The 13525-nt window shown below is 41.6% G+C and overlaps 1 protein-coding gene across 1 annotated transcript in view; it reads left to right on the plus strand.

The window, feature by feature from the left end:
* cacng2a (calcium channel, voltage-dependent, gamma subunit 2a) overlaps positions 1 to 13525 on the plus strand; it is a 73697-nt gene that overhangs the window by 57602 nt on the left and 2570 nt on the right. Inside the window, exon 3 of the mRNA XM_037791824.1 lies at positions 12633 to 12773. Coding sequence (XP_037647752.1) covers positions 12633 to 12773 — 141 coding nt within the window. The remainder of the gene's footprint in view (positions 1 to 12632; positions 12774 to 13525) is intronic.

Below are 13525 nucleotides of genomic sequence, written 5' to 3' on the forward strand. Positions count from 1 at the left end.
CACCGGGGCGTCATCAAACGACGGCTGCACCCTCAGATCAGCTTTACATGCACACATTTATTCAGTAACAGAATTCTCTCCGCTGTGAGACAAAACAGCTAATTAGATGCTTGTGTCCTTTTTTTATCTCCAAACATAAAGCAGTCAGCTTTGACCGTTTGAGCAAAACATATGAAAATTAGAAGAGTTTTAGCGTCGCAAGCCAGAAGGGAAGCTCATCCTCACGCAATCAAAAGCAAAATGACCTCCAGCTGCTTCAACATAAAGAAAAAACAACTGATGTACACAGTATATTCTGTGTGAGACACATCGTGGAAATGTGCTTTGTGTGCATATTTCTAGATCGCAGACCAGTGGTGGAAAGTACATTTATTACACGGCTTTGTTGAATACTCGATTCTGATTGGTTAATCACAGCATTCTGCAGTCTGTTATTTCTTTATAACAGACCGTTGCTATGTATAACAGACCGTTGCTATGGGCGCAGTCTTGATCTCAGACTCTGCCGGACCATTTTTGTGTCAAATTGTTGATTTCTTAAGTAAGTAGCCGTGTAATAAGCAGGATAATGTACAGCTAGCGGGTCATTGTTGTGAAATAAACCCCTTCAGGGTGATCTTGCAATGACAATTACCAACTCGCCGTACATTATCCCTTACTTACTCTCGTGCTAAATACAACTGTGAGGCGCTTTACTTGAGTATTCACATTTTCTGCTACTTTACACCGCCCTGTGGCGTTCACTGCCCCACTGATGTGTGGTGTTTGGCCACGCTGAGCTCTGGCTGCCACGCAGACGTTCAGGCGTGATCTGTGGGGACATCAGCAGAGGACTGGAGGGTAATTACTGTAATTGAAATGTGTTCTGTGGGGGGAACTTTAATTGTCGGAGCGGGTTTGTCATGTGAAGTGATTTCAGTGTGAGGAAGCTCTTTAACTGTCTTCCACTGACCCGGCTGTGTGTTACGTTAATATGACAGAGCAGTACTCAGTGGGAGGACTGGACTCTAATAGTGTAGCTGTGTCTATGTGTGGGGATCATCCATTCACGTCCAGTGGTGGAAGAAGTATTCAGATCCTTTACTTCAGTAAAAGTACTAATACCAGAGGTGGGACCAAATCATTGTTTTGCAAGTCAAGTCTTTGCACTCCTGTCCCAAGTCCTAAACTTTGAGTTTTGAGTTCTAAACAAGTCCTACTGCGCTCTTCACCCAATTTAATCCCATTTTTGTCATCATATGTTTGTAGCGTCGCTGTCCTGTGAGAACCACGTATCTTTAAAAAGTCAGAAAAACAGCATGTTTTCAGCTTTCTGACGATGCATTTTCCAGCTGATCCGAGAGGCATTTTAAAGAGTTTATTTAGCTTAAGAAGGAGGAGGATTTTCTTAACACATAAAGGAACACTTCATCCTTCAGTTTATCACAAACATTCAACATCAACACATCTGGAGATACCTGGTTTTAACTGGACAGGAAGGGGATAAACAACTGTAATCTGAAAAGTAACTAAAGCTGTCAGATAAATGTAGTGGAGTAAAAAGTACAATATTTGCCTCTGTGGAGTAGAAGTATAAAGTATAAAGTAGAAGAAAATGTAAATACACAAGTACCTCAAATTTGTACTTGAGTAAATTTACTTTGTTACATTCCACCACATCTTTACATTTTCAGGCTGGTGTGAAGTGTGCTGATTTCAGATCTTTAACAGTCTCCCATGACAAATACAGAGACTAGAAGTGAGAGATTTATCATTTGTGAAGGGAAAGTTTGAATCTTGTTTCTCTTTTCTCTTTGATTTCTGTTTGTTTGAAGGCATCCTGCAGCTTCCACAAATATAAAAAGAGAACACAAGTCAGACAAATCAAGTGGGTATGCTCCAAAGCTTCAGTCTTTTAAGTACAAAAAATTCCCTCTTTGTGTTTTTATCCCTCTGCCGGGACTCTGCTAGCGAACACTGTTTTTATGGCCGTTACATTCTGTGATGCTTTTGATCATCTCTGATCGTGACGTATCATTCAGTTCAGGATGAAGTCTGTTAACAACATCTGCATTGAATTTAGGCTGGAGAGGTTTATAGTGGGAGGATTATTATGTTTTTAAAAAGGAACTCTGGACGTGAAATAGCCTTGAATTTTGTATGTTTTGAGTGGATTGGCTCAATCAAGCACTTGCAGAGAAATTACTGTCTTCACCATGAAAACTTTTTCAAACAGCGATTGACGGCTACAAACTTTTACAGATAAACGACACCATATAATAACTGGTCTCTCATTCTCAAATGGGACCGCAACAAACTAATTATCAATTAATCTGTTGATTCTTTTTTCCATTAATCGTTTAGTCAATTAGATGTAAAAATGTATTTTTTTAATTCATATTGCTTGTTTTTTCCATCCAACATCCAACTAAAAAAACAGGAAATACTCATATGTGAGAAGTTAATCTTTGGCGCTTTTTCTTAAAGAGATTACTTAAATGATTAACCAAATATCAAAATAGACAACACATTCTCACTCCCAACTCATCAAATACCGCCGTTTGGTCAGTACCCCTCGGCATCGGAGACAAAGCACGGGATACCCCTCTTTGGTTACTTTTGGACGGACCAGGGACGACGAGTCAATATATGCTCGTTACATGCATAGTGACCTTTCAAAATGAACTTCTGTTTTCACACAAAGTTAGGTTTAGGCAACACAACCACTTAGGTAGGGTTAGGAAACGCTCGTGGTTGTCGTTAACTTCACTGACTAGCGACTCACGGGACTCAAGGGACTGACGATACCAACAAGTCACATGACTAACGACTGACGTGACCAAATAAGTCGTTACGTTTAGTTTCACACAGGACACTAACAGCGGCCTCCTGGTTGAAAGTCTTATTTGTTTGACCCATCCACCTCCACTCCCACCCGGCCTGAGCAGACTCTCACGCGATTAATACTACGTCACTTGCTCTGATCATCGATTAACACCACGGGTTGGTTTACGTTGGAGTTAGTTGAAAGCCCGGTTCGTCACGTACTGTCGCTAAAGGGTGCCTCCGTGCGTTGGTTTCTGATGCCGAGGGTCACTGACCAAACGGTCATGATGGGACTGAGAACGGGTTATCCAGTTACTAATGCACAAATGGTGACACTACACACATGTACTATACATATGAATAAACATGCACACTGTCCTCTTTACAAAGGCGTCCAACCTCTCTCTCTCTCTCTCTGTCTTTCTGTCTTTCTTACTTTCTCTCTTTCATTGACAGGGTTGAGAGGAAATTAGCATTGGCTCTTAATCAGCCTCCCCCAGCCCAGAATGTGCTGATGTGCAGGACAGGGTCATGCTAATCAGGTGCCTCAGCTCCCAGGCACATTGATTTAATACTACAAACGCTTATTAATCCCCTCCACACCTCCTCCTCCTCCTCCTCTTCCTCAATACTGAGCCCTTGCATCGTCCTCGTCCTGACCAAGAGGCTTGTTGCCCCTCAACACCCCCCCCCCTCCCATCAACCCTGGCATCAAACATCTCTGGGAGAGGCTGCGGACTGCGTTAAAATGTGTGAAACAATGTGCACGAACAAAGGAAATTAGCTTTGGTGGCTAAATTCAAAATTTGCAAGAATGCTAACGCAGCGTTCAGCCTGCATCTAAAAGCTTATGTGTCCTGACAACACACCTCGCAGGCACAATGCAGTTTGACTTTGAATTGATTAGAAAATAAATGCAAGTCTCACTCGCTGGCATTTCTAAACTGGAGCAAGACTGAGAGCCCAGATGTTCAGATTTGACGTTTTAAGACGCCTCTGGGAATTCATTAATGACTTATTTTGGGTCTCATTGTTTATATTCACACTCAGTTATGTTGTCTTCATTATTTCATTTTTTGCAGTTTCTATGTTCTTTTAACTTCCGATGGATATCCGCTAATATATTTAAAATGTTCATAAAAATCACCTCCAAATGACGGAGAACAACAGGAGCCACAATAACCAACACATTTATATAATTAAACTCAGTTTTGTGATAATATTTAAACAAGAATCATTTCAACTGTTCAGGTTTAGTGTTGAAAACAAATATTAATTGATTAGTTATTTGACAGAAAATTAATCGCAACTATTTTGATAATCCTTTAATCATTTAAGTAAACTAACTAGTTCTGACTTTTCAAATGTGAGTATTTGCTGTTTTTGTTAGTCCTCTATGATAGGGAATTTAGTAGGCTATATTTGGGTTTTGGACTGTTGGACGGACAAAACAAGCAGCATGAAGACGTCCCCTTGGACAGGCTGTTCTCATACAACGTTCATAGCTATACCTACGAAAAGTAATGCACTATAATTTGTATATATCCCACAAAATCAATTCATATTTAACGTCACTTCCGGTGTTATTTTAACCCAAACCACGATCTTTTTCTAAACCTAACTTAGTAATTTTGTTGCCTAAAACTAACCAAATTGTTTCCTGTGAAGACAGAAGTTTATTTTGAAAAGACTGCATGTAACAAGTGGAAATTGCTACATGTTGCTGGACATTCGTAGGAAAACGCACCAAAAATTAGGAAAAACTTTTTGTAAGATAGCATATGAACCGTTGCTTGAGGATACGTTGTAATATTGGGATTCTAGTTTTAAACAAGAATCATAACTGTTCAGCCATTTAGTGCTTAAAATAGATCTGAAACTTGTTGATTAATTGATTATTTATTCGACAAAAAGATAATCACAACTATATTTTGATAATCCATTAATCATTTAAGTAAAGTTTTTAAGCAAAAAAATTGATTACATGTATTTGTTAGTGATAAAAACAGCCTTTTTCTTTGACTAGTACATTTTACTGATAATGTACTTTTACTTAAGTCGCAGTTTGAAATCAGGACTTTTACTTGTAATGGAGTACTTTTAGACTATGGTATTTCTACTTTTACTTAAGTAAAGGATCTGAGTACTTCTTCCTTTTGTCCTTAGAGTATAGCTAGAATAGAAATAGAAGAATAGAAGTAGCTTGTGAGGTTTAGTTGAACAATACCTTTAAATGCTATATTTAGATTCAGACTTAAATGCTAACGTAGATTTGACTCCGTATTTCAAGATGAATATTACATGCAGGGACTTTTCTTTAAGTCTGGTATTGAGGGTGGACTTTTGCTGTAAATATTGAAATTGTTTACTATTTGTTACTCAGGTTGCATGAGTGAAGCCACAATGGCACTGAGGAGGACTAGCTGCTGCAGAAACCAGCCACGGGGGCCTGCACGGGTGTTGAGTCTGATTAAGTTGTTTGTCAGCCAGCGCTGAAGAGTGCCAGCGCTCGGACACCAGCCCGAGCTGATCAATACAGTACACACAGTATCTGCTCTCGCCCTGTGTCTCTGGGAGCCGGTCGGCACGCATGCTGGCAGGATGATAGGACCGGGCGCCGGGCGGGGCTGACCGGCCTCCATCACTTTTTACTACAGCTCCTCCGGCCGCGGTGCAGCCACCAACAGGCCGGGCGGAGCGTTCAGACACCGCCTGTGCAGACAGGAAGGAAAGGAAAAATTCATACTCAAAGTGTATAAGCAAAAACTTGTAAAAACACCTATTTTTCCATTGACCAATTTTTGTCTTTTTTAGGGGGTGCAGGGAGTCTTTAGAGGGAGATAGCAGGTCAACAGTATATGCCACATAGAAGTGGTGTAGCCATTTGGTTTTAGAGGTCACATAAGTAGTTACATGTTCATTTTGAGTGATTTTGTCCAGCTGGAATAAGCAGCTTTGGAAGTTTATTTGAACCATAACTTTAAACTTTGATTCTGACTTTGATTCTTCCATCCTCTCTCTGGGCAACTCCTCGCCTCCTCCTACATGTGATTATGAAGGATCAGGGGAAACAAACACGGACAATATTCAGTGTTCTTGCTCAGTAAAACCAAAGTAGATGAGATTTCCTCCATCTGGGGGAATGTAAGCTTGTGTGCCAATTCTCATTTTGGCTACTGACAGGAAGACAACCAGTGATAGTGAAGGTAAACAGAAAAGTGCCAATCAACACGAGACAAACAGTATGAATAGAAATCAGTTAAGAGTTTGAGAAAGGATGCAATTTGCCTTCAAACATTCAGTCTCATTTGAGTTGAACTACAACTACATACAGCAGATGTTCCGGTCCTGAACAGGTATTTTTCTAGCGTTACCTGTAACCCCACAAAATAAGGTAGTTAGTAAGCTAATAACATCCCTCTTGACTTTGGAAGTAACACAATATTACTACTATCAGTAGTAAGCTAGTTAACTTACGTTAGAGCAGATAAACACATTGTTTAATCTACTCGTTACGCTTTTACTCTTGTATTGGGAAGCTCGGGAAAGGGGTTCAGCAAATGGCCAATGCTTCGCAATTCGCAACTTTCAACATGAACAACCAGAAAACATGTTAAAACGCAGCGTAATGTGTCATCAGAGCCGGTGTTGAGCCCCAGAAACACTGCGTAATTGGGTGTTACATGAATGTGGGTGTCGTGGGGGGGAAAAAACAGAAGATGCAACGCTCTCTGTGATCGTGACCTCGACCCAAATCAAAACGGCAACCTCTGTGCTGCTAATCACTGGGCTCCCTGGAGCATCCTTTCATGTGGGACGAGCTTCAGAAACACAAGACGCTGCGGAGGTCGCCGCTGTCATTAGCTATTAGCACCGAGGTCAAAGCTTTCATTTGTACGGGGTCGTTGTTTTCCAGCAGCCGGAGATTGACAGCGTTTTACCACACAGGAGCGTCGCCACGGCTCCTTTCCCGGGACTGTAGTCATCCCATCAGCCCTAATATACTTTATAATGTCACCCTGGCTGAGATCATCGACATTCACTGGCCCTCCTGTGTCGCTTACGCTGTCAAGTTGTAACATATGTACAGTTGATGAATAGCACCAAAGTTGCACCATAGATAAAGTTTCGAGAAGCTATTTTCATCTTTGAGCCTAAGTTGGTGCAAAACTACTGCAGCTCCACCTCGAACAGCTACAACAGCAAACTATGTGCATTGATGCATCAGTGTTAAAGAGGATTATCATGCTCATTTTCAGGTTCATAATTGTATTTTTGTAAACATATTATTTTTCTCCTCTTCTCCTATCTTTTAATGAGTCCAAATGTGACTTTTATTTTTTTATTATTTTATAATGATGAAAAAACGAATAAGAATTGTCAGTATTTATTAAGTCGAAGGTCCTGTGTCTTCATTTATCACATGCATAAAAAACATTTTTAGTAAATTTGTTTCAGGATAGAAATTAAATCATCACCCACTACAAGACTAAAGTTCATGAAGGCTTTTATTTGCTTTTAATTGTCATTATATCTCAATTATATCTTATTTATTTCAACCTTTAAGTTGTCACAAGCAGCTGAAACAAGTAAAATAAACACCAAAAAAAATCACATTTCACTGTGTGAGCTTCTGTCAGATCTGTAAGAAACCTTCAATAATATGTCAGAGGTGGCTGACATTATCAGCCAAGAGCTAATGTTTAATAAAAGGTCAACATCAGCTCGATATATCAACAAATCAATATATTTGACTCCCCCTGCTGTGCAGGACTGTTAAACACAGAGTACCATGGACCTGTTCCACAGCAGAGACTAGTCCCTGTCTATCTGTCAGCCTGTCAGTCTCTCTGCCTGCCTCCCCCCGGGGTGCTGCTGTGCTTAAACGTCCCTCCAGGCGGGATCCACAACGCTGACAGGGGCTCAGCCGAGCCTTAAAAGATGGAAAGTGAAGATGTGAAACCTCCAGAATGTGTTGATTTTAAATAGGTGGCCTCTCAGATAGAAGCAGCTTCTCTGCCTCGGGGCATAGTTATTGTCCCGTCTCCCCTCCAACTATTCCCACTGTCGGCACGGCAACAAGCTGCTCGGACACGCTGCTGTCTGAGCTTCATATGAGAACACTGACACACTCAGTAATATGCAGACATGAAACATCTGCAGCCAAACACAGGGGCAGCAAACCTGGGCTGCAGTCGAAAAGTCTTTTTTGTTTAAGAAGGTTCCTAACGGAGTGAAATGACCTGGAAGTATCTGAGTAGCAGCCATAATAAGAGCTGGTCGAATTCTCTAAATGCTAAGGAAAAGTGCTTCAATGCTTCCTTTATTATCTGCTTTAGCATAGGATACACTGGAGCATCCTTTACCAAAGGAAAGGAGATAATGCCAACCCACAATTCCTCGAGGCCGCACCATGAAAACAAACAATATGTTAATCTTGCATATTATTTTTCCCAGAGTCATATACTAATTGGGATTCATGTTGATAAATATGAGTGGACAGTGACAACCATTTAATTATACTTTATTATAAATTAAATATTTAAGTAACAAATACCTATTACATACCTATTATAACAAATAACCTATTATAATTATTACGATATCCAATCGTGTGAAGGAATCAGGCTCATAATCGGCTTGATTCTCGTGTAGTGTGTGCCTGGCATTAGTCAAATAAAAAAAGCAAAATCATGCGTTAAATGCAACACATCATGCTCATTTTTCAGGTGTATACTCGTATTTTGAGTGAACATGTTTACATGCTTTAATGTTCAAAAAACGTTTTACTTGTGTCATATCAGTTGTGCTTGGGGCTAGCTTTATTTGAGGGCGTGCTAAACTAACCTCTAAGCAGGTATTATGCAAATGTGTTACTTGGTGACATCACCACATTCGGAAGAAAAGGGCAGGACTTCAATCAAGGCGTTTCATGCAGTTCAGGAGCAGTGTTTCTGTGGGGGAGAGTAACTCCCTTTGCTGTGGACTTTGGACTTTTTTTACCTTTTACAGGCACAAAAAACTATATAACACACTAAAGGAAAGAAGAAGCACAAAAGCGTAATAGATCAATTATCTTTAAAGTTTAAACAGTTTAAACCATTTCCTCATTTGTCTGTATCGGAGCCTTTCTGAGGTTTCTTAAACTTTTGAGTCACCTTGAGATCCGGCACTATTAAACAGCCCCTCTGTCAACAATCAATACATTTGGTCTGGCCCTCTATCCCTCTTATGTCTCTGCAAATGAAGCTGATGGATGAAAAAGAGCCCCGGTGCCCTCTCCCAGGTAATGTGCTGTGAGCGGCCGTGTCAATATCTTCAGGGTTAACGGGATGGAGGCCCGGACGGGGGAGAGAATTTAGGAAGAGTGATGCATTTAGAGCGGGACACAGGAGCAGGGTCAACTCTCAGGACAACTTAATATTTAATCAACTCACCTCACCGGTAACCCTAAACCCCACAATCCCCTCTGGTCGCACAAGGAGACAAGAGGGAGAGAGAGGTGGGGGGGCGAGACGGCGCTTTATCTTTCAAATCGTCTTGCGCTTTGACTGAGTGAGAATTAAGTGAGAGAGAGAGATGGAAAGAAAGAGAGAAAGAAAAGATGACTGTCTGCAGCAGACGGAGACAGACAGGATGGTGAATAACGGCATTAAAGTCTTCTTCATCACACAGATTGGAGCTCAGTCGCCGGGGCTGTTTCAGTCAAGGTTAAAGAAAGCGATAAGCACGTCATGATGTTGAATGATGACATGATGAACACAGGTGGGACAGGGAGCAGAGACATTAAGGTGACGGGTCAAAAACACATTCGTAAAGGTGCTTCGCTAGTGATGCAAAACGCTCTTCAGCTTCCATCTTGTTATCATAAAAGTGATGATGCTGTTTTTATTCAGTCAAGTTTAAAGGTTTTATACACAAATGGGAAGATAGAAAAGCTAACACATGTATTAATGACTACAATATTTATTAACTGATGTCCTGTAACCACACGTAAATAGTAAAGTACTAAATAAAAAGTGACACAAGTATGGAGGACCACGAGGGTCATGGTGAATTGATTCCAATCAGACAATAATCACAGGAATTAATAACAAATTAATATAAAACAATCAACAAATACATCATTTAAAAATAGAATAATGAATATCCAAATTAATAATTAAAAATCAAATGAAAAAATGCAGTTTTAAAAAAGAAATAAAAAACATTTACATGACACACAAGACACAACAGAGCTTTTACTTTGAAAACCACAAGCCGCAAACAAGAGGGGCTTGCTGTTTTTTCAGTGATGGATTACTAAATTCATTTTTATTGTATTTCTCTTCCACACACAAGTGGCCTCTACAGCCTGCTTTGCTTGTTATACCCGACATAAATGATCATCATATTGATTATTTATTTCTAATGACCCCGTGTTTGGGATGAAAATGTAATGTTTGTTGGGGTCATTAGAATCTAATCAATTTATCAGTTTGGGTGCATTAAAGTGTTCACCAAATGTCAAGGCAACCTGCCCATTAGAAAATGAAACATCTTGTGTAGAAACCTCATGACCATTAGAAACCATTAGATATTTCTTGTGTACAAATGAAAGGTTTTGACCTGATGATGGCACAAGCAGAGAGGTCACAGGGTCACCAAAATCATTAGTATTCTGACCTCAGCGGGTTGACCGCAAATAACCGTCTGAAATTTCACATCAATCTGGCCAGTAGTTGTTGAAATATTCACTCTAAACAGATTGATGTCACCGTCCTTCAGACCATTTCACATCACAAGCCTATAAATGTTTCTGAAACAGCATTTAGATCATTATGGGACACTGACATTTTTACCCAACAACACGTGATGAAGAAGTCATATAAGAAACCAATCTAGACAAGTATGATGTAGGAACTTGGGGAATGTATTTTACAGTCAAGTAGGAGAGTATTTTTAAAGGTCTTACAACACGTCTGGAGGGGATCTTTAAACCAACATCTTGGCTTCTTATTTTCACCAAAATCACTCTTGTCATTTAATTTTTATATCTTCATATTACAACATGGCAAAGTACATGCCAGGAGCAGGTGGTGGTGGATGAATGGGTCCAATTCCAGCCCTGGAGATGGAGTTTAAGTCCTGAAAGAACCCTATTTTTCACTTAATTGACTTATTATTTTCTGTTTTTTAAATTATTATTTTCGGTCGCAGTTTGGTCAGGTTTAGGAAAAATGTACATACAGTACATATACACATACAGTATATACCGTGTGCCCAGGTCGATTGCAAATATCATTGTTGGCTACGGACACCTTGGTGCTTGTCTCTGCTATGCTATACACCCTAGCCACATTGGCTATTCCGCTCCGGGTTCAAGTAGTATTGTTGGCTACTGACACCTGCTAATAGCATCTGCAAAAAACAAAAATGGTCTTGTCTTTTCGCCATCAGATATATTATTTAAGTGCTTAGGGTTAAAACATGAAGCTGGTGCTCCTCGAAGCTTGACCAAGCCACCAAGTTGTTTCAACAGTTTGTTGATGTGATGAATGATAAATGCGCTGCGCTGCTCTTATGTGCTGCTTTTCTGCCTTAACGGACAACATACAGTATGAAGCAGCACACAGAGCCTCATGAGGCACTGGCCTCGCTGTGGTTACTGCGGAGAGAGCCCTGTGTAGGGTGAGCCATGATCCAACCAGCCGTGGCCATCGCTTGGCCGCTCTCCTGCACTGCAGCTGTTGACTGCTGCCTATCAGCTCCCCTGTGGTGGGCTGAGGGTGGCTTTCCCACTGAGCCGGGCCGGGCTCCACAAAGCCTTCGGGCTGTTGTGGGGGTAGAGGATAAGTGAATCTCTGATAGAGAGAAGGGTGGTGGTGGTGGTAGTGGTGGTGGGGGATGAATGGCAGCAGGTAGGCAGGCAGATGGGCCGCCAGGAGCCCCGGCGGGTCCCTGTGGAGGTGCAGGCGGCCGAGTTCAGCACAGAGCCACCCAGCCCGGCGTCAGCACTTTGGGGAGAAGCTGGGAAAGTGCTGAGGCGGCAGCCACGTGGGGAGATGAGGTGAAGTGGTGAAAATTTAACCAGCCTGATGAAACTTTAAGTGTGCATGTTAAACAGGAGAGAGGGGGGGAGGATGGAGGGAAGTGAAAGGATGGCTGGAGGTGAAACAAATGGACAGGTTTAGGAAACAACAACTGTCTGCTCCTCAAACTCCACTATGACTCTAATTTGACCTGACACCTGAGGGCGCGGCTCTTTTTTTGACCCTGGCTTGACCTCAGAACTACCATCATATCCCTCTCCTCCAGTTTTTCCTTCTTGATAATTAGCTGCAAGGACGCTGTTTTGCTTCAAGGACGCGCGGGCTGCATCCCTCTGCACTGCGGCCCCGGCTGATATGCATGCCAGAGCCCCGTAGCACTTCTGTTGACTGCCGTTCACATGATGCTACATAAAGCAGCCAGTTAGCTCGGCGGTCTGCGGAGAAGTGTGCAGAGAGAGAGAGAGAGAGAGAGAGAGGGAGAGTGAAGCGGTGTGATTACATAAGGTTGGGTAACAGGCTCACTGTGGGGATACACACTCACTAGACAGTGTTGATGGAGTCTTTCACAGGCCTGATGGGGTGTTGATTAGGATGTGCTCACACACAAGGAGCAGATGCTGAAATGGATTCTAATGTGCTTTTTTCTCTCTTTGTTTCTCTCATCCCTGCACTCACCGCTGCCATTTCCTCTCTTTCTTTGTTCTCCCCTTTTGGCTGTTCTCCTCAACACCAAAATCACATCCCATTCTCCCTTCGCATTCCTCCCCACCCCCCCCTTCCTCCGCTGATTTCCAGGTGCGGTGCGAGCCTCCAGCATCTTCCCCATCCTCAGTGTCATCCTGCTCTTCATGGGAGGCCTGTGTATAGCTGCCAGTGAGTTCTACAAGTCACGCCACAACATCATCCTCAGCGCAGGGATCTTCTTTGTGTCTGCAGGTGAGTCCTACGCCCACAACGTAAGACAGGAGGCAAGCACCTCATGTGTCTTTGACAAATGTATCTTTGAATTAGACCAGTTTTATCGAACGATGGCTGACCACAGTCGGGAGCGCCTTGGTAGCCGAGTGGTTACAGTGCATGCTACATAACACTTTTATAACCATTTTACATATCTTGAGGTCAGAGGTCAAAATGGCCATGCCAGTTTTTCCTCGCCAAAATGTATTGTAAGTTTGAAGCGTTATTTAGCCTTTTTATTGACAAGCTAGTATGACATGGTTGGAACCAATGGAATCCTTAGGTTTTTTAGTTTCATGTGATATCAGTATCTTCACTTTAGCTTTAAAACTGAGCCCGCTACAACCTAAAAATCACAAGTTGTGTCAATGCGTTAAAGAAATTAGTGGCGTTAAAACAAATTTGCATTAACACTTTATTATCGCATTGACTTTGACAGTCCTGGGAAAAAACACATGTATTACTTAAATTTGTATAGTTGTTTATTGGCTGTTTCAATTGCAGCCGCTGCAGCTTCCTTTTCACAAGTTTTAAAATAGATTGTTGGTCCCTCCCCTTCTGCTACATAGCAAAGATGGGAACCGTTGAGGGTGAGAAGTGTCACACTTTGTGACCGTTTTGAGTACAGGTACTCATAGTGCACTGCATTATTTGTCAGTGTGAACGCACCTATGCACTCAAAATAGCAAGTGTATGTACAGAAGTACAAAAATTGAGACACAGCATAAGTT

This window comes from Sebastes umbrosus, chromosome 14, assembly GCF_015220745.1.
Source record: "Sebastes umbrosus isolate fSebUmb1 chromosome 14, fSebUmb1.pri, whole genome shotgun sequence".
Taxonomy (NCBI): domain Eukaryota; kingdom Metazoa; phylum Chordata; class Actinopteri; order Perciformes; family Sebastidae; genus Sebastes; species Sebastes umbrosus.